Source organism: Carassius carassius, chromosome 11, assembly GCF_963082965.1.
Source record: "Carassius carassius chromosome 11, fCarCar2.1, whole genome shotgun sequence".
Lineage (NCBI taxonomy): Eukaryota > Metazoa > Chordata > Actinopteri > Cypriniformes > Cyprinidae > Carassius > Carassius carassius.
The window spans coordinates 13,963,465-13,990,496 of NC_081765.1; the positions used below are offsets into that span (position 1 = coordinate 13,963,465).

At 36.5% G+C, this 27,032-nt stretch overlaps 1 protein-coding gene across 1 annotated transcript; it reads right to left on the reverse strand.

Annotated features, from left to right (window-relative positions):
• Positions 1-71: 71 nt before the first annotated feature.
• Positions 72-25,944, reverse strand: LOC132152805 (aspartate--tRNA ligase, cytoplasmic-like). The gene is made up of 18 exons (XM_059561704.1): positions 25,791-25,944; positions 24,081-24,183; positions 23,468-23,497; positions 22,413-22,470; positions 21,636-21,728; positions 18,301-18,403; positions 14,672-14,774; positions 14,135-14,215; positions 12,160-12,219; positions 6,914-7,025; positions 3,720-3,854; positions 2,763-2,910; positions 2,100-2,246; positions 1,951-1,993; positions 1,272-1,352; positions 1,068-1,179; positions 800-871; positions 72-507 (listed from the first exon to the last, which is right to left on the reverse strand). The coding sequence occupies exons 1-18, from the start codon at positions 25,811-25,813 to the stop codon at positions 416-418; spliced, it is 1,596 nt and encodes a 531-aa protein (XP_059417687.1). The 5' UTR covers positions 25,814-25,944; the 3' UTR covers positions 72-415.
• Positions 25,945-27,032: the final 1,088 nt, after the last annotated feature.

The following is a 27,032-nucleotide window of genomic DNA, read 5'->3' on the forward strand; positions in this document are numbered from 1 at the left end:
ACTCAGTCAAGAATAAGTGTAAAACGTTAACAATCATTTACAAACTTTCAGAAGAAAAATACTCCAAAACGTATCATTTAGTTCATTTATTGCGCATGTATTTTTTTAACTATTTGTTAGGATTCTCCAAAAACAAAAGGAAAATCATCAGTAGAAAAAAACCTACATGTACAGTGTGATTATAATAATGTCACAATATCACCTGTATTATTTAACAGTTAACATTGATTCCCTTCAAAGTACATTAGTTTTATCTAACATCCTGGTAATAAGTATTATAAAAGAGGCTTATTTGTGTCGGTTAATCATGATGGCACTTCTGCATCCTGGCACGTCCAGATCCCTGATGGCTGGCTGGCGGTTCTACTGCTTCAGACGGGGTGAGAGGCAAGAAGCCGACTGGCTGCTTTAATCTTTACGGGGTCAGGCGTTTGGGGTCACGGGGGAACATGGATGTCTGACGTACATTATGTAGGCCGAGATAAAGCATGGTCACTCTCTCCAGACCTAAGAAATGGCAGACATTTATCATCATGATTCACATGATTCTTCAGAAATCAGTCTAATATGATGATTAGCAGCTCAATAAACATTTTGCCACTTAATATTTTAATGACTAGAAAGTTCAAAAGTACAATATTTATTCGACATAGCGATCTTTTGTTACATTATTCATGTCTTTGCTGTCCCTTTAGTACATCCTTGCTGAATAAAAGTATTAACTTCTTTCAAAAAAAACAAACAAATCTTAAATGACCCCAAACATTTGAACAACAATTAGTCAGTAAAAATATGTTACCTATGCCACCGCCGGCATGAGGAGGAGCGCCATAGCGGAACGAGTCAATGTAAGCCTTGATCTTCTCCAAGTCTGTAACACAGAGAACAAAATGTATCATCTACTACAAAACAGCCTTTAAAGATAAAGTATAGTGTGTTCAAATTCAAATGCATTACTGTCACTCCACATGTAGATGTTCTGTATGTTCTTTTTGTTTGTTATAGCATCATGTTTTTAGCTTAGCAACTGATAACAACTAACACAGCTGTTCCATTGCTATAGTTACCGATGCTGTGGTGCATTGCTCTTTCTGTCAGCAGTTGGGCATCGTGGACTCTCTGAGCTCCAGACAGGATCTCCTCTCCTCTCATGAACATGTCATAGGAGTTTGAGTATTTCTGAAGGAATAGCATGTGGGGGTTTGTTATGAACCACTAACCTCGACATAAAAAGAGATGGATTTAGATCTATTAGGCTTTAAAATACTTACTGGGTTGTTAGGGTCAGGCATGGTGTAGAACGGCCTTACCGCCAAGGGATATTTGTCCAGCACATAGAAGTCAGTGTCATACTGAAATAAACACAAAGGTGTGTTAAATTTACACGCACCACATTCCACTCATTTATAAACATATTTTGTCCTGGTTTCAAGATTTCTGGAGCAACAAGCAAACAAAGTAAACAAAGGTGTCATAAACAGTCTTCAGATGACCCATTATTGGTAGTTTCTATAATTATCTGGGTGGTCTGAAGATGGACATTAAAGTAAGTCTGTTCTTTTATTTCAAGAAGAGTCTTAAAATGGGGTTCAGTAAGATTTTTTATTAATTAATTTTTTTTTTAACAAAATGCATGACATTTTATAATTTTGTAACATCTATAATGTTAAAAATGTATTTCAAATAAATGTTCTTTTGAACATTCCATCCTTAAAAATGTGTCAGAATTCCCACAAAAGTATTAAGCAGTACAACTATTTTCAGCATTGCAAATATTAAATGTTTCTTGAGCAGCAAATCAGCATATTACATTGGTCTCTGAAGGATATTGTGACACTGTGATATTTTGAACATAAGAGACTTCTTTCAAAAACATGAAAAAAAAAAAAAACATTTACTGACCATATATTATATGATACTATTTATGGTGTTTAAAAGATATCTTTTCACCTTTTCCTTCACAAGTCGACCAAGAAGCTTTTCATTAGGTGTACTGAAAAAAATTAAATAAATAAGATTACAGATCTGTTATATAACACGTTACAGATTCCCTGTGTGTGCGCAATGTGGGACATTCTACCAGAGAAAGCCAGACTAACCTCAAATCTTCTTCATCGCCCATTTCCACCCCAGCAGCCTTGAGCATGGCCACCGCCTCCTTATACTCCAGTCTGAGCGTGGGCTCCAGGAACTTGAACGGCTCACTGGGGTACTGCTTATTCACCGTCTGGATCTCTGTCTGGAACCTGGAGTGCATCCACATCACAGACACACGATGAGAGAGAATAAGTAGGTAGAACGGAGATTTGCATGAAATGTGGGCCCACAATTAAAGGCTTCAAATAAAGTTTCTATAGTGATTCTCAAGGCTTCTATTAAAACATCTCAGTTTCATCTTCCACATTAGTAGGCAAATGTTATATTTCTCAATGCTGGTCAGGTTGATTGTGAATGTTTATGAATTCCACATCAAGAGACTGCTGGGTTGGATTTCCATCTGAAAGTAACATTTGCCACACAATGACATAGTAAAAGACTTCAGGTATCAAGTATAAGACTTGTAGTATTATCCTGAGCACTAGATGGCATTGTATATCCTTGTTATTATAATCCACATGACTTTTTTTTTTTTTTTTTTTGAATTTCAAGTGAAATTCCTGTCACTTGTCACTCATGTGTTTTGCTTCTTATTAAAAGGAAATAGAACTTCACTAAAATGTTTTGCAAATTTCAAGGGAAGTTGAAGAAGTCACGTCCCTTACCGGTCACGGAGTCCCTTAAAGATCTGAACCATGGTGTCAGTAATGGAGTCAATGACCTCATGGTAATGGTAATTGAAAGCCATTTCAATATCCAGACCCACAAATTCGGTCAGATGGCGATGAGTGTTGGAGTCCTCAGCTCTGAACACTAGGAGAAACATTTGCATAATTTACTGTGAGATTTACATTTAGCCTCAATATTTAAATTAAATCACTGGGCGAATCATTTTAAATGCATTACTATATAAACCAAAAAATTCCCATCATGATGTAAATTACAGAAATTGCCATTTTCAAAATATAAATTGCTTTGTTACAATGTTATTCTAGTTAACTAAATCTAAAAATATGTTTTTGAGAATTTAAATTAAGCTGAAATAAAATAAATCTAAATATAAGAAAAAGTTTCACTTTCACAGCTAAATTTCTAAAACGCTGCTATGATCAAATTTCAATGTCATCAAGTGAGTGAGATCATTAATTACATCTTCCCCAGAATCAGACCAATGCACTTGTTTTGAACATTTTCCGTAAAAAAAAAACTGTTTCTACAACGTGACTTTCCATCAGCGGAGGTCCCCGATGAGCTGTATTTTTCTGAAGACTTCTGTCCCATGGCTCTGCTGAAAGTGTTTGATATTCTCGCTCTATTCAGTGTGGGGATTTCTGTGCCCACAAAAGCACCAAGAGTGCAATCCGTCTATTTATCCTGCAGTATGTCCTGATCTGCGTACTGGCAGAGAGTATATACTGGTGAAGGTGACCTCTCTACAGACAGACATATAAATACAGTGACCAGATGCTTTTTAGGCCACAGTCTAGAGTATATGATTCTCTCTGGGTGTTGGACAGTTATTCAGATTTCTTTCTGTCCACCTTAGGGATGGCCTGAGGATGGGAACAGCATATAGAAGAGGGGGGAAAAAAGTGACAGGAGGGTGTATTTTCATGCTTTACCTGGTCCGACACAGAAGACTTTGTCAAAGTCAGCACAAATGCACATCTGCTTGTAGAGCTGAGGAGACTGGGCCAGGTACGCACTGGTTTTAAAGTAGGAGACAGTGAAGACATTTGCCCCACCCTCACTGGCAGCTGTGAAAAACACACAAAGACATATGCACTGTGATCATGGGTATTGTTTTGAACATAAATGAGTGGGACAGAGAAATGCTAATAATTCTCATGGTAAATATGGTCATTATGAGAACGTGATGTTCTACAGGGAGCGTATAGTTGGGTGTGGGCACCGGATGTCATGCGGTTTTACTGAAAGAACACAGTGTTGATCTGTTGCGGGTGGTAGATCACACCAAAGGCGGCAAAGTTTAAATTTGAAATGCGTCACAAAGCCATTTTCTGATTGGCTGATCGGTCTACAGAGGAAATGAATGTAACTGTTTTCCTTAACAGCGAAAACCACATAAACACAACGGGGGGTTTTGCTGAGGGAAAGTGTTGTAGCTCCACCAAGACCTTTACTGACGAAATACCTCATCTTTAAAATCATTGGTGGACTAAAAAAGGAGCATATTTAAGTGTTGGTGAAGTAGTTGAGCTACGTTATTTTGGCGCTTGACTTCTATCGCCTCTAAGGACAGCACCCTGATCAACAAGCAATGAATCATTCAATAAAAAAGTTCAAGTATTAGGCATATAAAAGTAGGAACACAGATAACAAATACATTAATTAAATGGAATACAATTTGTTTTTTAATAGATTTTTTTAAGAAATTCTTTTTTTTATATATATATAAATGAATAAATAATTTCCTCCAGTCATTTCAAGTCATTATTCTTTCATTAATCCAATAAAATTCATGATACCACTAAAACGGAAGCTCCTTTCTGCCTCAAGGTAAAACTAAATAAATAAAAATGTAACTGTGACCTTACACCTCACAATGCAACTTATTTTTTAAATGTTTTGAAATTAATAATGATTTATACTATCAAGCTTTTGAATCAATATTTTGTAAATATTTTTGAAAGAAGTCTCCAGTGTGAATACATTTTGAAATGTAATTTATTCCTGTGATTACTTCAGTCTTGCATGATCTTTCAGAAATCATTCTAAGTATTACCTATTATTAATGTTGAAATCAGTTGTGCTCCTTAATATATCTGTGGAAAATTGGATATATATTTTTTCCAGTATATTTGGATGAATAGAAAGAGCTGACAAATCAATGAAGCTGCACAGTTTTGAGTCGAGTCAACAGGAGCAGGCCGTGAGTTCTTAGCAAAGGCCGCTGTGCTCATGAATCCCAGTAGATCTGATAGCTCTTGGTGTAGCCACCATCTCAAGAGTGCTAACATGGCATCCTATCAGTGACTGGAGACATATCTCCTTAATAAACACCACTTTTTCTTCAGCCAGTGTTTTGACAGTGTCGCTGCCTCTTTTTTTTTTACCTCAGAAAATGAAAAAGTATCAATCCTTGAAATTGAAATTTTTAGAGACTGAAGGTGCAGAGAAGGAACAATAAACTAAGTTGGACAGTGCGAGCAGGAAATCATTCAGAAGGCTCTTGTGTGAGGAGGGAGATAAGACCTGTGCTCCTCCGTCTCTGCCGTCATGAATACAGATACTCCAGTGTAGTGGTCGACCGATATTGGTTTTTGACAGCCGGCGCCGATATCTTGGAAAGCAGGGGGGGGCGATAGCCGATATAATTGTTATTATTTTTAATATTTAAGAAATTTGAAATCATTTGACAATGGATTAAAAAATACATGTGTAAAATAAACATATTTATACTTTAGATGACAAAGTATTTTTCACAAATACATAAATATTTAATAAAAAAAATAATTAAAAAGGAAGTAAACACTGTAACCAACAGGGCACTTGGTATTCTGGGAAGTTTGTGTGCATTGGGAATCATATTTTTATATAATAAAGCCAGGGTATAAATAAAGCCAGGGTAACACTCATTTTACAAACAGCACACAGTGAAAATGACCTGAATATGGCCGCGGGCAAATGCATAAAACGCAGCATAATTTGAAATCGCGAGTTTAAAGTTTAAAACATTCAATTCACACAGACAACACGCGATCATGCTAGATAAAACGGCACAATTCACAAGATCTCACAGCAAGGTTTGTGAAATGAAATGTTCATTAGCCATTCAAAGATTTGTTTAAATTATATACCTTATTTTTCAGACTATAAGTCACACCTAAGTATAAGTCGCATCAGTCCAAAAATACGTCATGACGAGGAAAACATATAAGTCACACTGTACTATAAGTCGCATTTATTTAGTACCAAGACTAAACATTACCGTCTACAGCCGCGAGAGGGCGCTCTATGTCTCCAGTGTAGGCTACAGGAGCACTGAGCAGCATAGAGCGCCCTCTCAAGGCTGGAGACGGTAATGTTTTCTCTTGGTTTATGTCAAATTAATTTTGATAAATAAGTCGCACCAGACTATAAGTAGCAGGACCAGCCAAACTATGAAAAAAAATGCGACATAATCCGGAAAATACGGTAAATGGGTTTTTGCTTCATGTCGACGGCAAACAAGAAAGTATTATAATGTTTGCCTTTCTATTACTAATACTATAAAAGCAATTGTTATAATACTTTTTGTATACATTAATTAATTTGCTTAACCATTGTATCTGAATTGTGGCATTCAAAATACATTTAACTGCCATAATGTGGCATATTCCTGAACAAAACTGAATATTCAGACCGGCCTTCATTTCATCAGTGAAAATGTAGAGGTGGATGAACTTTTGATAAGACATGATGAAAACAGATCATGATTAATCAGTGAATTCAGTGAGAACCAGTCTGTAAACGAATTGCAGAGTGGCTCAAAATAAAGATTCAACTCACTGACTCAGAGATCGAGTGGTTGTGAAAATAACTTCTACATCTCCATCTGTTCCTCACATGCTTGTAATAAAGTGCATATGGACTACTAAAGTCGTATGGACTACATATTGTGTGCTATTATTTTTGCTTATTGCTTGATCTAGTCACTACATGGCCATTTTCAAAACATATTCGGCAAAATTCTCCTTTTTTGTTGTGCTGAAATGCAATTAAATAACTAGTGAACTATTCCTCTGATATTTCTGACACTGATTAATATGTGAACAAAAGGAAAGAGAAGAAGTGCACTTAGAGATGTCCGTACCAGAGATGATTTTGGGGGTCTGGATCTCCACAAAACCCTTGTTGATAAGCGTGTCTCTGAACAGCTGACATACGCCTGACTGCAGCCTGAAGATGGCCTGGCTGGTCGTGGTCTGTGAAGGACGATGCATGGGTTAGTAAACAAGTTATGTAACCTGTTTGTTTGGGTGTGCTAGAGACTGATGTCAGCACTTCTCTCTTCATGCAGTTTACCACCTTGCACGGTGAAGGTTTTGTAAATATCACTGTAAGAGTTCCGGAGAAAACATCTTTTTATGTTTTTAATGTAAACAGCTCTTTTTATTATGTTATAATAATGTCTCTCTGGAAACAAAATATATTCTGGTCATTACTGTCAGAGATACAAATAAATTAGGCCCTCTTTATAGGACCAAAGGGACAGAGTACTTGGAAAATCAATCTTCAGCAACAATCAAACCGCCTGAATGCTCTGGTCTCAAACTAAAAACTTTCTCAGCTTGCATTTCCCATGAATCAGATGACTCCCTGATGACCCACGTTTCCTCTTTCTAGACAGCTCGCATAAATCCAAGAGAAACAATCAGCTTCTATTTCAATATTTCAAGGACCTTGTTTATTACATTTGATTCAGTTAGGATAGACTCGCTTTTGAGGACAAGAACTAACTGTAATAGAATGACATTAAGATTTCTGTGGAGATTTAAGATAATTAGATCTACTCTGGATCCATGTTTGGAGTTTTATAACCACATTATAAACGTCCAAAACTACCTAAAACAGCTGTTTTTGCATGATTTGAGATAGAGGGGATACATATATGATGCCATTATTGTAAGATTTTATTGCTGCTTTTAAATCTATTATTGACATGCAGTCCTGACAAACAGAGTTTCTGGTCTTCAAGCAGATAAGAGTTGTACTTACTGTAAAAGGGTGTTAACCAAGATAGCTACCCAATTAAGTGTCTGGTTTGAACTTAAAATAAATACTAAAAATAACTAGCAGACACAGATAAAGAGTTGTACTTACTGTAAAATAAAACAGTAAAATAGGTATACATTTAAAGTAAAATAGGTCATTATTAATTAGATTGACCTATTATGACTATTATTAGTTTTCACTGAAAATAAGTTCTCAGTAAGTTTGGGGTCGGTAAGATTTTTCCTTAGGGCTGCATTTATTTGATCAACAGTACAGTAAAAAATTGTAATATTGTGACATAATACAATTTCTTTTTAAATTATTTCAATAATAAATATTTATATTTTAATATATATTTATTTTAAATTTATACATATTTTACAATAGAAATGATTCTGATGACAAAGCCGAGTTTTCAGCATCATTACACCAGTTTTCAGTGTCATGTGATCCTTCAGAAAACATTCAAATATGCTGATTTGATGCTCAAGAAAGAATACTTATGATCACCAATGTTGAAAACAGTTGTGCTGCTTAATATTTTTGTGGTAACCATGATACTTCTTGGAAATATTATACCAAAATTCAAAAGAACAGCATTTTTTTCTTTAATGTCATTAGTTTTCATCAATTCATTGCTCCCTTGCTGAATAAAAGCACTTACTAAATAAAGTTACTGACCCCAAACTTTTAAAACTGTTTTCCCAGTCACACTGCATTCTGGTATTGCCCTCTTTGCAAAACATACAAGTTATTCTGCTTTAGATTCAAGTCAAAACAAAATATCTTTGAAGGAAGTATCATTTTGCTGCCTTTCCTTTTGGAAAACTTCCAAGTCTAGGTATACAGCCCCCCCACCCCAAAAAGTCAATATTATCATTAGTGGCTTACAAATTTGAGATGTGTTCCTACAACTTTCGACTAATAAATTTAAGGAGTATTATAAATCATTACATAAAGACTACATTCACCAAAAACAACCTTCTATTAATAAAATAAAGCTGAAAGCAACAGAAATGTATACTTCATATAAACATGGACAAATAAAAACAATTGTATTATTCAATTCCATTTCCAGGGGTCATAGCCATGGGAGCACTGCAGGAATTAAATTATTATTACTATTTTTAAATAACAGCAATTGTGCAATAATTTATGACTTTAAAGTCATGCAGTAAATATAATATAAACAGGACTTCCTCTTATAATCCTGCTAATAAATATCATATATATATGACATTAAGTGATAAGTCTGTAAAGCGGAGTGGTTGTACAGGTAATATGCAAAGCTTTTATCAGCAGAGTGTGTAAACACGCAGGTTTCAGTTGGCATCTTCACACATCTCTCACTGGGGATGTGTAGAAAGGAGCTGCATGCGTCACTCTTGTTTTCGCAAGGCTGCAGTGAGAACCGAAGAGGTGAAAAAAGCTGTTGTCCTGTGGTTTGTCTCCCCTGCCTCACACTCTCAGATTTCTACACTCACTTTCTGGAAGCTTTCTCGAAGCAAGGTGCACTGTGGCAGTCCTATAGCGCTGCTAGATTTCAATCTCATATGGTGTGTGAAAAGAAAAAAACACAAGGTGTGTATATGTGTGGCTGCATGACACGGAGGCCTTCCATTATGGCAAAGATAAGCCTGTAACCGCTGGAAACTGTTAATTGTTTTGCTGTTCACTAAAATGAAAGTGTGAAGGCAGGCCAGGTCTGTTCACACAGAAACACTGTCTCAGAAACAGGTGCTCTCACAAAGCACAGGCGGCCAATCACAGCGCTTGAGTACCACAACCACATCACAGCTTCATAAATCTGAACAATACACTCATTTGGGATTCTCCTTTATTTCAGAATCGTATCGCTTTTTTCATGCTGCACAATATCAGGAAGTCAGGGAGGACAAAGCAAGGAGGTCTATACATTAGATACTGAAGAAAGCTATCCATAAGCATGTGGTGTTGTGCAGGCTGAGTGGCATCTGACTTGAAGCACTGCATGCCATTTGGGAAATTGCTTCTGAATTGAGATGGCGCCAACGCCACGTCACTGTGACGCATGCCAACAAAATACTGGAAAAGTGATTTTAGAGCAGCCAGCTGCCTCATTCTGAGCAGTATCTCTGTAGTGGCTGCATAAGCTCTAATGACCACACAGTTGTTTAATTGGCTGGATTCACAAAAGACAACGATCACATATGTTTCTTGTTTATTCTGAAATGTCATCTAATGCTTACAAATCTGTTCATGTAACATTTCATGTTATCAAAATACAACTGGTAAAATATATAGACCCCACTTTATTGGTATTTAAATGGTATATGCTTATGTTGAACTATTCTTGTACATACAGGCACTATATTAAGTAGTACATAAAGTATTAAATGAATACAGGGCTCCAAACAAAAAACAAATCGAGTAAGGAGCCATTGGCTCCTGTAAGAAAAAAACTTAGGTGCCGACTGTTTTTTTTTAGGTGCCACAGAGTAAATGTTTGCTTAAAGTGGAAACTAAATGTATTTTCCGACTTGAAATATACAGTCACAAAGAAATGTTCATTATCTGTACCAATATCGTGGACCATAAGCATCACTTTGCCACTGAGTGTAGTTTGGGCTCCTACTCAATGCATCCTGTAAATGTTGTCATACACTCTTAAAAAAAATAAAGGTGCTTCATGAAGCCATTGAAGAACCTTTTTTGTCTAAATGGTTTCATAAAGAACCTTTAACATCTGAAGAACCTTTACGTTTCACAAAAGGTTCATTGTGGCGAAAGAAGGTTCTTCAGATTATAAAAAGGTCAAAAAGAGAACCTTTAACTGAATGGTTCTTTGTGGAACCAAAAATGGTTCTGTGAAAAACCTTTATTTTTAAGAGTGTATGTCTTTCACACTTTCAGTCTGTTTTTCTTAATTCGTAAAATGCAATTTTATAGAAGGAACTGAATCATAGTAAAAAATATATATAGTAAAAATAGTATTAAAGAGAAAGTTTAAATAAACTTTTTTTTTTTCTGTTAAAACTTTGATGCGCATCGTCTCAGTTTAAGCACGGACATAAAAGATGTGAAAAAAGGCACTGTATGCTAATTTTAAGTGATAATACATAGGCGGTGCCGGTGGCAACCTCAGCAAAAATGTCTCTCGCAATTAATATTTATGGTTGCAAATGTGACAGTTTGGAGCCCTGAATATAGTTTCGGTCACTACATAAGAACATCTGAAACTCCTCAGCTGCAGCTGAAGTCGAACATACTTACAGACATTAGTCAGTTTAGTGCCATATTTAATTTTTGCAAGGAATTAAATCTGTTGTAAAGGACAGAAGTACAGTGCGTTTGGTGGATTTTTCAGCTGATGAAACGTCTTTGCAAAAAAAAAAAAAAAAACCTTCAGTATACAAGAAGAGAGCTCCATGCATGAACTGTGTTCTGACTGACAGGGTCCCTACACAGTGTTCATTGCTCCCTACTCTCTGAGCACGGCAAATCTATTAAAGTTCACTTCACCTTGGAACATTCATTCAGGAATTTGTGCTACGCCACTGCTTGCAGTGTCTTCACGAAACTTACTAGAGAAATGTGAAGTCTCACATAATATACCTCTGTAAATAAATACAGTTTAAAAACACATCTCGCGCACTTATACATATACACTTCCTTAGAACTTGAATCATGATGGAATATCCTGTGATGTCCACTTTGCAGGGCAGTTAAGGTCGAATGAAACAAAAAAAAAAAGTGAAGTGACATTCGGCCAAGTATGGTGACCCATACTCAGAATTTGTGCTCTGCATTTAACCCATCCAAAGTGCACACACACAGAGCAGTGAACACACACACACACTGTGAACACACACCCGGAGCAGTGGGCAGCCATTTATGCTGCGGCGCCCGGGGAGCAGTTGGGGGTTCGGTGCCTTGCTCAAGGGCACCTCAGTCGTGGTATTGAGGGTGGTGAGAGAACTGTACATGCACTCCCCCCACCCACAATTCCTGCCGGCCTGGGACTCGAACCCACAACCCTTCGATTGGGAGTCCGATTCTCTAACCACCAGGCCACGACTTCCCCAAATGTCTGAAGTGTTAAGAGATACATACAAGATATGCAGAGCGGTGGTACATGAGGCCTGGAATTGAGAACCAAATTTGATATGGCGACTAACCTGACTTCAGTCTACTGGCAGTTGCTTGACTGGTCCAAGGCCAATCACCGGAGACATTGATGTCATGTGACTATTTACAGGACAATGCTAACCAACCAGATCCTGACCCCTTGGAGCAATTCGTCTTAAAGGAAATGAGAGATGGACAATTCGTCTTAAAAGAAACGAGAGATGGATACAGGCTTACCCTCAGATCGATAACTCTGTTGTCCAGTCTGGTGTCCTGATTGACAGTGGCTCTTCCCTCCTGAAAGAAAAACAGAAAAGGTCATGATTACTCAAAAATGAATTTCTTTGAAAATCTGTTGACGACTAACAAATAGATCTGATTGTTCAAAATCATATCATTCTTTTATTATGACTTAACAATAAAGACTTTCGTTTTTTCTGCCAGACAAATATCGTTTACAAAATGAAAGCTTGCTACAAGCTGGAAATTATACAGACATAGTACACTGTACACTGCTGTTCAAATGCTTGGAGTCAGTAATATATTACTTTTTTTTTCAAGAAATTAACACAAGTGAGAATAAAACAAAAACATAATGACCACAAACTTTTGAACTAAATTCATAAACACAATTTTGCTGGAAAATAACAGCATACAACGTAAAACATTACTGACTTTTTTTTTTTTTTGCTCAAAGAATATTTAAGAAAAGGTTTCCGCAAAAAAAACAACAAAGCAGCACATTATAATGATTTCTGAAGGAACATGTGACACTGAGGACTATAGTAATGGTTGCTGAAAATTTAGCTTTTCCATCACAGGAAAAAATTGCATTCTCAAATATATATATATATATATGTGTGTGTGTGTGTGTGTGTGTGTAATGTAATAATATTTAACATTATAGCTTTTTTTTATATAAATCCAGCCTTGGTGATAAGAGACTTCACAATAATATTCTAAAATTGTAATTATTCAACAGTTCTGATATAAATCTGAATCTAGATTCAAAGAGTTTCTCTTGCTGAGGTCCCAAGGCCCCTGAGCACTAGGAATTATGTCTCCTTCATAAAGCCTGTCAGAGCTGAAGTCTGATCAACAGGCTGCTCATCCTCAGACCGGCCGATAAAACACAGACGTAATGAGGCGGCAGATGCTCTGTCTGACTGACACTGTGGAATCCCAGCAGAGAACACCTGGACAGCAACTGCAGCTGGTTTTGTCTTACTACATAAACACTGCAACACCATTAGCTGTTTGACGTCAAGAAAGACAGGCAGAGACACATGCCATTTCTGTGCTGTGTGCAAACTGTGCAAAGTATGCAAATCTTCTGTATGTATGGTATGTCTGGATGACCTTCTGCACTTGCTATGAGAAATACACACTACATTACACAGTATATCATACTATACACCATCTTGTAATGCTCTCAACAATGTAGCTTACTAATTTTTAAGGTCATAGTCATTTTTATTTGTATAGCACAACAAGAATGCTGCTGCTTTAACAGATTTAACTCTGTATGAATTTCTTTCTTCTATTAAAAAGATATTTTGAAGAAAAGTTTCTTGTTCCCACTGTCTTCCATAGTATGTTATTTCTATTTTTCCAGAAAGTGGAAGTCAGTGGAGAACACCATGAGTTTGAATACACACACTATTCCAAATATCTTCTTTTGTGTTCAGTAGAAGAAGAAAAAAACATGCTTGGAACCACTTGAGGGTGAGTAAATGATGCCAATTTTCATTTTTCGGGTGAACTATCCCTTTAATGCAGTGATTCTCAATTCCAGACCTTGAGAACCACTGCTCTGCACATTTTGCATGTCTCTCTTATCTGACGCCTTCAGTTCTTTCCCTTCGGATCTCCTTCCTAACGAGACTGACGATCTGAATCAGGTGCGTTAAATAAGTGAGACATACAATATGTGCACAGCTGTGGTATTCCAGGACTGGAATGAGAACCACTGCTTTAATGCAAACTGTACTTCAAAAAATACTATGCCGTGTGTATACTGTGCCATATGCTTGCATTTCATTCCAAACGAACAGAAATGAAGAGGAGACGCCCCTTTTAACTCAGCTTGTCTAACTGAACTTTGATTATTGTAACACAGAGTGATCTGTTTAATGCTTTAAGCTTTCATTTGTGTTCTGTTCGTTTCTCATCACCCACAATATTTTAACTTTCTCAGCCCTTTGATTCTCACCTCGTCTCCTTCTCCCTCTGGCCTGACAGCATCTTCCAGCTGAAGGGGAAGTCGGGCCTCAGACTGGCTGATCACAAAGATCTGAGATGGACACAGAAAGGGAACGAGAGTTTAGGTTATGACTGGATACAAGAGTTCTCAATAAAATAAGTAACCTAGCAGAATGTCTAAGCCAATTTCACTGCATGAACTAAAGACCTTCTGCTAAACACCTCATTCTGTGTTCCACATAAGAAAGTAAGTCATACAGGTCTGAAACAACACGAGTGTCAGAAACTGATGGCCACATATTCATTTTGGAGTGAATTACCAATTTAACAGCAAGTTACTACAGGTGAACTGTACCTGCAAACAGATTCTTGGTAACAATCATTGGTTATAGAACATGAGGCCAAAACAAATCCCACTAGTTATCTTGTGAGAAAAGATATAGCGTATATTTCATGAAATGTTATCATTTTCAAGTTTCAATATCTACAGAAAACATTCAGAGGTTTTCTCTCAATCAAGTAATGGAGATGAATCTCAGATCTCCACCCTCTCCACATGGAGCTCCACATCCTGCTGGGAACAGCTCTCGATCTTCTGCTCCACCTTCTTCACCACGGCCTCCACGTCAATGATGCTCTCCTTCGTGAGGCTGTAAAGAGGAAAATACAGCAGGATGAGGGGAAAAAATGCATTTGGACAGCTGACATGACATCCTGAATATTCAAACACTGCAAATAGGGTACATTTTAAAATTCTCGTATAAACATTACACAAAGTATTAATAGAGTTTTAAAGATTACATGGGAAAAGTTTGGGATTGGTAAGTGTTTTTGTTGTTTGTTTGTTTTTTTTACACGCACCAAGGCTGCAATTAGAACTTCAATGCAATTCAGAAATCATTATAATATCCTGATTGGTAACCAAGAATAATTTATCAATAATGAACAACTGAACAAAAATGTTCAGAAATGTGAGATGTGTGGAAAGTCTTGTGATGATGATCCGAAACAATTGAATCATTTTAGAATAGAAATAAGGTGTTTTTTTTTTTTTTCAGAGCAGCACCTTTGAAATAGAAACTGCAGAACCACTTTATGGAAACTAATGAAATAATTTTGTTAGGCAACAGTCTCTTTGCAACTCTTTATCACATGGTATGTGTAGTTCTGCTTTTACAATTCAAACAAACAGATTGCTGCTGTGAAGACAAACCACACCTAATTCACTCTGCTGAAACACTTAAACACTCTAGTGTGGATTTTAGGTTTAAAAGTAAAAAAAATAATAATAAAAAAAGCCTTTTAAAGGCCATGGGTTTCCCACCTCCACAAATGCTGCTAAAATATTAGCAGTTGAGTGAAAGGTTCATCTTAAAATTGAAATCTGGTCATTTACTTAACCTCTAGTTATTCCAAATTAATTTTCAGTGTAATAAAAAATTAGAAACATTTGATGGATATTTGGATTTAATTTTTTAAAGCTTGACAAACAGATTCACTTCTAACTATCGTTCACAATCTGTCAAGAAATAAATGAATCGGGTTTGAAATGACATGAGGGCGAGTAACTGGTGACATAATCTTTCATTTTGGATGACCTACTCCTTTTAGTGAAACAATATAAGATTGGCAAGACTGAGCTTTGTCGCCTCTCTAAGGTCAGACGTTAAGATAATGGCCAACTGTCTGCTTCACAAACAGACGGCACAAATTGAGATTGCAACCTTGAGCTCCAGTCATTACAAAGGAGTAATGAGAGACCAGAGAGAAAGAGAGAATGAGATGCGCCAGTCCCTGCCAGCTGCTGCTCAGAGAGAGGCCACATCGCTCTGGGATCAGTTCTGCTCACACAGCCCTCTCTAACAATCTTCATACACACACGCTGCTCTTCATAAATCCTGATTAAGTCTGGTTTCTGAACACTAAGCCGCCCATGATGGGCACTGCATTAGTGCTTGTGTATTGAAAGAACACTGGCCTGAAGGGAGCGCTGGATATAAAGAGAGGATTATACAGGGAGAGAGCGTGTTTGACCTGCCCTCTGAGTGTGCACTTTATCACACAGCAATGATTTTCAACAAGCTTCAGTGATGAGGAATATACATCCACTGACCCACTGACCATCAGCTAGAGGGAGCTGTGCCCCAAAGCACACGGTGTGCATCTGGAACGTCTCTGTATAGGTTTGAGGTGGCAAGGAACTGTGATCAGGGTCAGGAGCATTGTTCAGGAACCACTGCTTAATAATCTTATTATGAATGAATATATGGCATGAACAGGACGTGGTGTAAAAAACAAATGTGTAAAAAAAAAACATATATTTACTGTGGAAATCAGCAGTGAGTGGCTTTAAAGCTTGGTTTGGATCCCTTTGAGGTAAATTTCAATAAATGCAAAGGCATATTAAATTCTTTGCCATGAGAGGTTTAATGAGAATGTGATTCTACCATGGAAAAAGGATGTGAAAATGACCCTTAAACATAGTAAAATTTATTATAACGTATCAAGAGTTGATTACTGCTTTTAGAAAATGACAATATGACAAAATAAATGATTTATTCTAAATAAATAATTAGAGAAAATATTTTTTTTCTGTAATATAATTTTTTTTTTTTTGGAAAACAGGTCATCTAAACGATTTTAGATTCAGAGTATGCATTTTATAATGATTTTTTGACATGTTTTAATTTTTACCCTCTGATATTCAAACTAAGAAGCTAAACGTTACAGCGATTTTACCATGGTAAGACTTGAAAATAAGCATTAATCATAGTAAAACTTACTATAATGCATGGGTCAATAACTTTTAAAAATGACAGCATTTGTAATATGATAAAAGAAACCAACATACAATGATAAATACATAAATATATATTCTGCCAAGGATTATATAATATAACATTCAATTCAGTAATAAAAAAATAAAATAATAATAAAAAACAGCTCATCTAACAAAACTTCAGTCAGAACGTTATTCTATAATGTATGCGTTTTAATCTTCATCTTGAAGTATTCAAAGTAAACCTGCATGATATTTTTCAGCAATAAAAAAAAAACCTTGAATGAATCATGTGTGTAGGGAATATGTGCTTCTAATAGAATAATGCCACTAACAGAGATGTACATTTCTTTAAAATTATAGCATTATTTTTGATCATTCTGAAACTCTAAAACAATTATATTGATATTAATTATGTAGTTGGTAGAAAAAAATTGGGTGTGTTTAACATGCTGCCACAATACAGTAAAAAATGGCATATTATGTGGCAACCAGATTATTTCTGTCACATACTCTAACTGAAACGCTCTTAATTTAACCGTTTTGTTACTCCACCAACATTTACGTAAGACAAATAGAGAAAGTTTTTCTGCAAAACCTGATTCGATGATCTGTGAGCTTCATTTAAGATTTCTGCTGAAGTGAAATCCTTCAGTTAGAAAAGAAATAAGTGCACAGATATCAACCAGGACCCTTTGAGTCAAGAATAATTCCATTCATCTGCAAGCAATGGCAAACAAATCAACCGCGTAAGGAAAGGGAAAGGAACTACCCAGACTACAACACCCTTTCTAATTCATGACTCATAATGTGAATAGAGTTTAACCAGTATTCAATGCTGCATGAGCAAACAGAGGATGTTAACCCGGTCAAGATACAAACCCTCTGATCCTCTTAAAAGAACAGAAGTGGACTTGAAAACAAAGCGAACAAGCCTGGTCTATCATACAGTTGTGAAAGCTTACTATCTTACGAAACATTTTGTGCGAGAAAGCAACAGAATGAACCATGCAAATGTTCAAACATTTCCATACATCCAGACTGAATCTATACTAAGAAAAAAAAATTGCACCTAATATGGTATGAATTTAAAAGTTTCAGTTTTGTATTTGTGAGTGAATGTTTGTCCTATTGTTCCACAACCCTCTATTTGATCCAAACACATTCACTCAAGCTATACTTTAAAATAGACATGTCTCTCTGATGTATATACTGCTTGTTGTTTTAAAGGGAATGACCCATTACGGTGTTGAAGGAAAGCAGTATCCGACTGCAAAAACAGAGCTTCTGTTCAAAGTGAAACTTCATTGATTGCCACTTAAGCGTTAAAATGGCATGAGTTGCCATGGCTTCACTTTTCCCACCATTGTTTGACAGGAAGCGTGGCCTATACTCACTTAGCTGCAAACTTGACCATCTGCTTGCTCGCACGATCTCCCACAGCGAGCAAGGCCTGCACGGTAAACTGCTGGTGACGAAGGACCAAGAAGCACTGTTTCCCTAAAGAAAAAAACAACCTGTCAGAACACACATCTCTAAGCATACCTTAAAACCAGAACAGGTACTTACTGCCCAAGTCAAAGAGTCCACAAATATAACTTAATACAAATGAGTACTCAATTCTGCAAGGATGCATTAGTCAGATCAAAAGTGACTGTAACAACATTTATAATGTTACAAAAAAATGCGATATTAAATAAATGTTGTTTTTCTGATCTTTCTGATCATTAAAGAATCCTAAAAACACACATTAAGCAGCAAAACCATTTTCAACAGTGAAAATATAAATGTTTCTTGAGCACTGAACCAGTATATTAGAATGATTTCTGAAAGATCATGTAACACTGAAGACTGGAGTAACAGCAGCTGGATATTAAAATATATTCCAAAATATATTAAAATACAAATAGAAAAGAGTTATTTTAAACTGTAATATTGCACAATATCTCTGTTTATACTATAATAAATGTAGACTTGGTGAGCATATAAGACAATTCAAACACATGTAATAAAATTTTACCGAATTGAATATGTAATAGAATAGAATAGAAGTAGAAGAAAAAAATATTACTAGTTATATATATATATATATATATATATATATATATATATATATATATATAGAACATACAGAACTAACAAATATTGCTACAAGTGTGATTGCATCATATAATAATTGCTTTTAATGGTGTTCATCGTCTGGTTGACTATGTCTTGGAGCACTGAAGATAGCCATGCGCTGAAACGTTTGCTGGTGTCCATTCTGTTTTTAACCCACATGCACTTTGCACCTTTTTGCACAATGCAATTTGAAAAATAAAATATTTTTTTTAGACTTCCAGTCTTGAGTGGATCAGTGTGCGGCTTGCCACTCCTCTTGTTCATTCCAATGCCATTGGCTCTACGCACCTGTAGTACAAGGACCTGCAGTACAAGAAATTTTTTTCTGTTTGGAGACTATGTCTTTTATACATTTTTCGGAAGATTCCTGTCATATTCACATAAACTGACAGTCACCACTGATAAGCTACTACTAAATATTGTAGAAACTTAATTTTCTGTAAAGTTGCTTTGCAATGATTTGTATCGTAAAAAGTGCTATACAAATAAACTTGAATTCTTGAATTGAATTAATATGCATTGTAATTACTGTTTCATGTAATCTTTATAGAAACTAACCTGATTACAAAACCAGAACTAAAAGTATGAGTAAATCATCAATACAAATTAAACTTTTATTAAAAGGCATTTACATATTTAAATCTCTAACAAACCAGTGCTTCAAACTGTGGTTTGGGTCAAAATAGCGAAAATAGGCCAAAATAGCGCTGCTTTTCCACTGTTGGGCCAGAAGTTCCACTGTGCTTCACTAAAATTATCCCTCTACACATCTCTCAGGAACAACGTCACGCAACCCCATCATTTCACCAACAAAGAGAAGTTATCAGAAAACTAATAAGAAATAAGTCACTGGAACTACCGCAATGATAAAACGAACACGATAGACACAGACGAGTCTGTTTCTGTTTATTTGTAGTCACAATAGTCTATATAGCTACATCACATTTAGAAAGAATGATCAACTATATTTTTTTAAAAGCTCCCAAACAAAAAACATTATTATATATTTATGACATAGACTTTGTGGAGCTAAACTCTCGAGACGAGACTTATGACAGATAAATTTGTTACTAAATAAATAGATGATTGTGATAGAGATGAAGTCCAATTCCAAGTGGTTGCATTTACCATGTTTACTACGGTAATGTTAATGACTAGCGTGGATATTCTTTTACATCGCTTATAAATATTTCTGCCTTGTATGGTGATTATAATCCACATCGACTCAAGGTATTTCAAACACTCGCTGCTGACTGAAAGTTGAGTTTTGATTTTAATGTTGTTGTTGCTGTTCGCTTTATGAAATGATGCACGGATGCTGATGCTCTCCAGATGCAGAGATACTCTGCCTTTGTTCATAACCACTCCTCTAGCCCCAGCTAATCCGCTTTGGCCCAAGCACCAGAAGTGACCGTGGAAACGCGACTGGCCCTGGCATACACTAGCACGCCCGCTTTTGGCACGACAGTGGAAACGCGGCTAATGCGTGCAGTTTTGACTTGTCACCACCAAATTGCTAATCAGACACCTTGAGACTGAATAAACTCTGATCTGGTCAAGATCAGAGACCACCCGGACTCTTTGAAGTCCTCCTCAGTGTTCAGAGTCAGTCAGACAGACAGCTGAGTGGTAGTTAAAAACCCTTCATCACAGAGCAAAAACAGGATGTTTTCATGCTGAAGGACATCCTTCAGCCCAGAGCACACTGACAGAATGAATGAAGCTGGAGGTTAAATGATCATTGACATGGAAGTTGTTGTGGAAGGAAACTTTAGTTATACAGTCATAATACATGGTATATTCATTACTATACTTTTAAACCAGTCGTCTATGTGTGAACCTCTCAGACTTGGATTGTGTGGGACAGACAGGGGAAGCCACAAAGTTTCATTTAAGCTGAGGATTCAACCAAATAGTTTCTATTAATGTCAGTTCTCTAGTGAAAATGTCCACTACCTGCATAAAATTTCAACAGCATTGCAATTCATCCAAATAAAAATTTGAGACAGATAAGGCACATGTTGACGGCACCCATATCACCCATGGCCCTCATCACCTCCATTAACCACACGTATAGAAAATTGCAGGACTGAAAAGTGGGAAAAATCTTATATTATATCTTATAGATATTATAAACCTTATTCACATGCATATTTTGGCAAATGCAGCAAAGGTCACTTCCAAACTAAGCAGCTTTATCCTGATCGAAGTACAAATTTGCCTGTTTAAAGTTTTTAAAAAACAATCTAATGCAAAATCCTCAGAGAGAAATAGTTCACCTCAATGTTTCACAAAATTCCCTAATTATGATAATGACCATAATGTCTGTTATTCATATTGAAGCCTTTCAATATAAATATTAAGAGATTTTATTTTTTTCATTTTAAACTTAAATTGCATTTTAAGCTATAAACATTTCTAGCAGTTCTTGCGTTCTCTAATGTTTAGACTAGAGGAACTGTAATTTGAGTGTTTATTAATGCAATAATACAGCCTGCATGTCAATTAAGAAACCCTTGAGCTTTGGTAAGAGCAGCTTCCATGTGTTGAAATGAACTGAGCAACACTTCCAACAGCAGATGAGCTTGTGTAATAGTGAGGAGGTGTTTACCTTTAGCTCTGCTGGTGTGAATTCTGGCGCGCACCCAGATCTGCTGCTCTGTCTTCTCGGGTGTCAGGTCCTGGACACGCACCAACACCCTGTCTGCCTCAATCCAGGAGAGAGAAAGAAAGTCTCAGAGAGAAGATATCAAAGACGACAGGCCTCCCCCCTTGAACACAGACCCCTACAAAGACATTCACTCGGATTACAAAGCCACTGGGAGGAGGGCTAATAAATATGAAACATAACAAGCCCCGTTTGAAAGGTGACCATCATGTGAATTCTACTGCATTTTGACAAATACAGCGTCATCCTGCCTCCTCTGACTCATATTATGACTTTATTGTGAGGCGGCAAAGATGGGTGGCCCCGTTCAACCCCAGTAAAGGTGCTCAGGGCGTTTGGCTGATCCAGAATCCACCCACATGAAAGCTTTGTCTATCTCTGCCTGAGAGGAATGCTGTGAGACGACTTTGTTCTGTAGCAGCAGAGCTTAAGAACTTGCAGCCGGACAGTTGGGAGTAATGTCATCCTAATTTCTCATCCGAGATTCATCTCGTAGTGTTATTCTAGACTATTACATGTGATGGCGAGGGAAGGAACATTAGGGAGATCTAAAGGGGTCACCAATGAGATCCTGACAGCATTAGACTATCTATTAAGCTCAATGACATTCCTAATTATCATTCTACAGCAAATTTTGCTATAGGAAACCTGTCTATATTTATCCTGTGATAGCGAGATGCCCTCCTATATCTCCACTTAAAAACTGAAAAGAACACTGACCCAGTTTCTGCTGGGATTGGACCATAGGACAGATCCCATAGCTATCATTGGCAAAGTCCTGGAACGAGAAGAGGAGAAGAAGGGGTGGCAATGAAACTTAAAGGAACAGTTCAGCAAAAAAAAAAAAAAACAATTAACGGTGTTATCATTTATTCACCCTCATGTCATTTAAAATATTACTTTCTTCTGTGTAACACCAAAGGAGAATGTCTAAATGGGTCCTTAAATCTCCAAGCCTAAAGAAGGATGTAAACCACCACAAAAGCATCATAAAAGAAGCCCATTTGAGTGATACACAGCAAGTCAAAGAAACCTAAATTTGTTCACCCATTAAAAATTCAGTAAGTTATCACTGATAATAATCCATTCCAGTAAGATGTTAATTTGAGAACCTTGTGAACGGATCATGGATTATCAATGAGCTCAATATAAGAACTGAATTAGTTCAATTCATAAACAAATCGTCAGACTGGTTTTGTGAACTGGATCGACCAATTCATTGATAAACTCAAAAGAATGACTGACAATGACAGACATTGCCAGGATTATATCAAGATATTCAGTGAATGATCACAACAATTTGTCCCAGGAACTTTTTTTGTCCCCAGACCTGTTGCTGCCTGAGTTTCCATCGTGGACCAAAGTACGGTGGAGATTAGGGAAATAGTCTGGTGACGTAGGACTGCGTGTGACTGCTCCTCCCAGTCCAAGAGGGGCTACTAATGTCAATGTAATTTTTTTTTTTTTTGCCTACGTTTTCTGTTCCCTCTGGATTTCCATTTTCTGGAAAGTTCCTGCATTGGCAACAGGCTTTTACTTACTTACTCAGAAAAGATCCAGACCCTATTCATTGTAATTCACAAAGTAAAAAAATTAAAATAAAAAATAATACTTTTTCCAAAATAGATTCATAATGTATTTGGAACACTAGGTAAATACATTAAATAATTAAAAACATTTTGGTGAACTATTTCTTTAACGCTTGACACGGCTAAAAAAAAAAAAAAGACAGGAAATGTGTATTTCGCAGTGAACAGTAAATGAACAATACTTACATCCTCATCAGCTTCCTGCTGCTCAGCAGCCTGAATCAAACAGAGAAACTGAATTCAATAAAACTTCAACAGTAGAGGGAAAAACATACCCTTAGTAAGAGCTAATATAAAGATTAAAGACTTGCTGGTTATTCTGGAGAAAAGCAAGTATTGCAAGTTCTTTTTAAAATCCAACCAAACTGCAATGATACAAATTCAAACACTTACTGATGTCTGCAAGTACATCAGAGTGCTAACATGGAAAATATGACTTTTCTAGGTAAAGCAGTACTGGATTCTTTGCAAATTATTCAAATCATTGCGTCAATTTAAGTTAGAATGATTTTATACATTTGCTCCTCTCATGTTTCCTGTATCTGAATCATTCATTTGACAAAATGTTTTACAAATGTCCAGCAGACAATAAAATGAAAAAATAAAAATTCTTCACAGCTCCTTTATTAAGCAAACAAAATAAGCTAGATGCTCATTTTGGCTGTTTAAAATATTGGGTGAATATTTTCCGGATGCACAAATTCCAAAGAATTTGCACAAGAATTGCAAAACATATATGGCAGTGGTGGGCCATGAGCCCCGTAGTGGGCAGGGTTTGCGTCTCTTGGCGCACACTCACCAGCTTTGCCTGCTTCTCTGCCTTCTTTGCAGCTTTCTCTGCTTCCTTCTGCTGTTTCTTCAGGCCTTTCTTCGACTGGGCCTGCTGCTCCTCCTCACCGGCTCTAAAACAGGAAGACACCAGTTACACCACACAACAAAAAGTTCTGTCAAACTTCCATCTACCTTTTTTAAACTTCCTTCCGGGAAATTTTTCAAAAAGCTGGGGAAAAGCATTCCAAGCTCGGCTTACACACATAGGCACAGCATCCCGTTTGCTTTTAAGTTGCTGCATCTTTCATCTATTGTTTCAACATTTCCAAAAAACAACTAAACAATTAGACTTTATCAGTAATGTTTGCTCATTTGTGCTCCTGTGTTCTAGGCAGTCTAGTTCTAGCAGTAGAGGAAGAGTGATCTCTGTCTACAGAAGCACATATGAAATATCATTCAGGCAATATGATTCTCCCATACTGTAGTGACAGACTGATTTGATATTTCACTTCTAATAATGTGATTTGAATTCAGTTCAATATATTATCCAGACCAATTCTTCAGTCCATATTTGGCCAAATGATCACATCTGACTGCAAATAATAACCAACACATTAAAGATGCTGTATTATTAAACTACATGACACTGGCCACTCTCCTCTATATAAGAACTGGCAATTAAAAAACCCATAGACACCAGATTATTTCCTCTATATAATAATATGACAGGAACCAAGCTTACTTATATATATATATATATATATATATATATATATATATATATAAGCACTAATTTACATACTGTTTGTCATGTCAAGATCAATTCCTCTGAAATGAGACTCCTTTTTGGCATTAACACCTGAGTCCATGCCACCTCAGACAGCAGATGTTATCACAAATTGTGGTTTATATATTACACCATAGACATTACAGTCTAGTTCACATAACACTGCTTTAGGCACAGCATAGCATTATTATATAAATGAACAATTAATTCAACTGCTAATAATTATGAAATGAAAAGATCAATGTATTTGCAGTTTACATTGTCAACTTCATTTATGTGATCAAAACAAATCTTTCTTACTTTCACCTTTTTTTTTATTACACTAGTCTCTCTTATGTGATCCAAACCTACTGATCGATTCACTTTCATTAGTTTACAGGAGATTTTCCACCTTGATTATTGGATATGCTGTTCTTTTGAGAATGTTTTCAACATTCATAATGTTAATAATTGTTTCTTGAGTAGCAAATGTTCAGGTGCATTTCATTACGCCATTAATAGACATTTCTATGATAATTAAAAACGGGTAACTACCTGCATCTAGTACATCATATACACTGCTTGCAAATATCAAATGTTTTCTTTTATTACATAAAATTCCTCCACACTAACTCGGTTTATTAACTGTATGGCATTTAAACGGCCCCACGATAGAAAGTTTATTCTCTTATGTCAGTAAACTGATACCCAACTAGGAAAAGATTATACACACCTAAAAGTTAAAACTGCTGCAAAAGGTTATCTAGTAACGTTACGTCTGATCTAAACCTGTTTAACTCCAAATGTTAGTTTATAAAGACATTGTTCAGCTGTCATAGTTAAAGGTCTCTAAGCTGCTGATGCAATCACCTGCAACTCTATTAGACACACAGCTAGCAGCAAGGCAAGCTAATCAAAGCCCTGACCACAAATATTACACTTCCGCAGAAAATAATGAGATTGTATTCTCACCCCTGTGCATTTTCTTTAGTCATAGTTCAGCTCTATGGTGATGTAGTGAAACAAAAGCACTAGATATTCAAGATTTTAGATGTATTGGTGTGCAATGACAGCCACCCGGAACAGTGGACATGTGGAGAAGAGATGGAAGTGTTTTGATGTTGCACATTCACGACTTCCTCGCCAGTCCGTGTACGACAAGTCTCCACGTCAAAAGGTTCCTAGTGACTGCTTGATCCGCACATGCTCGCAGTGCAGCTCGTCTTTCAGCTGCTTAGTTTGTCTAAATAAAATGATATGAAATAATTATGTATTAACAGTGCAATCCTACTGCCATTACATAAAAAAAATCATTGTAAAATCATTAAAATATAAACCTTGTGATTATCTATGTTTTCCGATATGGTTTGTAAGTTAATTAAGGGCTGCTAACTTGCTTCTGTAAACTGATGATTATTAATTTCTGAGAAACATACTGAGGCACATGATATACACAGTATATATTACATGGATACTGTATATATTATATATGTTTCTCGGTATGATTGCTTAATATGACCAGGGTCACTGGATAATTAAAGAGGCAATAAATAACATCCAAACCCCTTTTCTCTTGAGTTACAGACCATCATTTCTGTTTGCTCTATTCAGTTGTGTTATAGAGCAATAGAAAAAGTCTTTCAGGATTTAATGATCACAAGAGGTCTTCTTGATGCAGGAAACTGCCTTTAAGTTTATTAATTAATAAGTCATTAATTATTAAAGCGCATGAATTATCAAAGGGCTTTGATTTGAGTGTTTGGATGAACTTCACATCTGTTTTTGACCTGTGGTGTGCTTGGCTACGGTCTGTCTGAGTTGTGGAGTTTGATAAAATAGGGTTTTTACGGCAGCACATTACCAGAAGATCCTTTTGGCTGGTCTCTTTTCAAATGGCAGTTTAGAGATGGGAGAGATGGTCCAGCTGAGCTCAATGGAGTGTTAATGGTGTGGCGTGGCTTCTGAGAACAACTCTGCATGCGAACGACAGAACCATTCCAAAACATTTCCAAATGAACAAAATGAAGCACTGAAACCTTAAAGTCTGATGCAGGGTACTTCACACCTCATTGGACTCTTTACAATGGTAATTTTAACCCTCTGTGTTAAACACGAGTTAAGTCATTACAACATGAACCTTGTGAATGCTGTATCTATGTTCTGCCACAGTGGTGTATAGATTCTTCAGGGCTGCTAACTTGCTTAGACCACGAT

Excerpts from the sequence above, each read along its gene's own strand:
- LOC132152805 (XM_059561704.1), bottom strand. The coding sequence starts at position 25,813 with ATGACTAAAGAAAATGCACAGGG. Across the intron at positions 23,498-24,080 it reads CAGAGAAGCAGGCAAAGCTG|GCTGCTGAGCAGCAGGAAGC; the intron begins GTGAGTGTGCGC and ends TGTTTGATTCAG. Across the intron at positions 12,220-14,134 it reads CAGAGGGAGAAGGAGACGAG|GAGGGAAGAGCCACTGTCAA; the intron begins GTGAGAATCAAA and ends TTTTTCTTTCAG.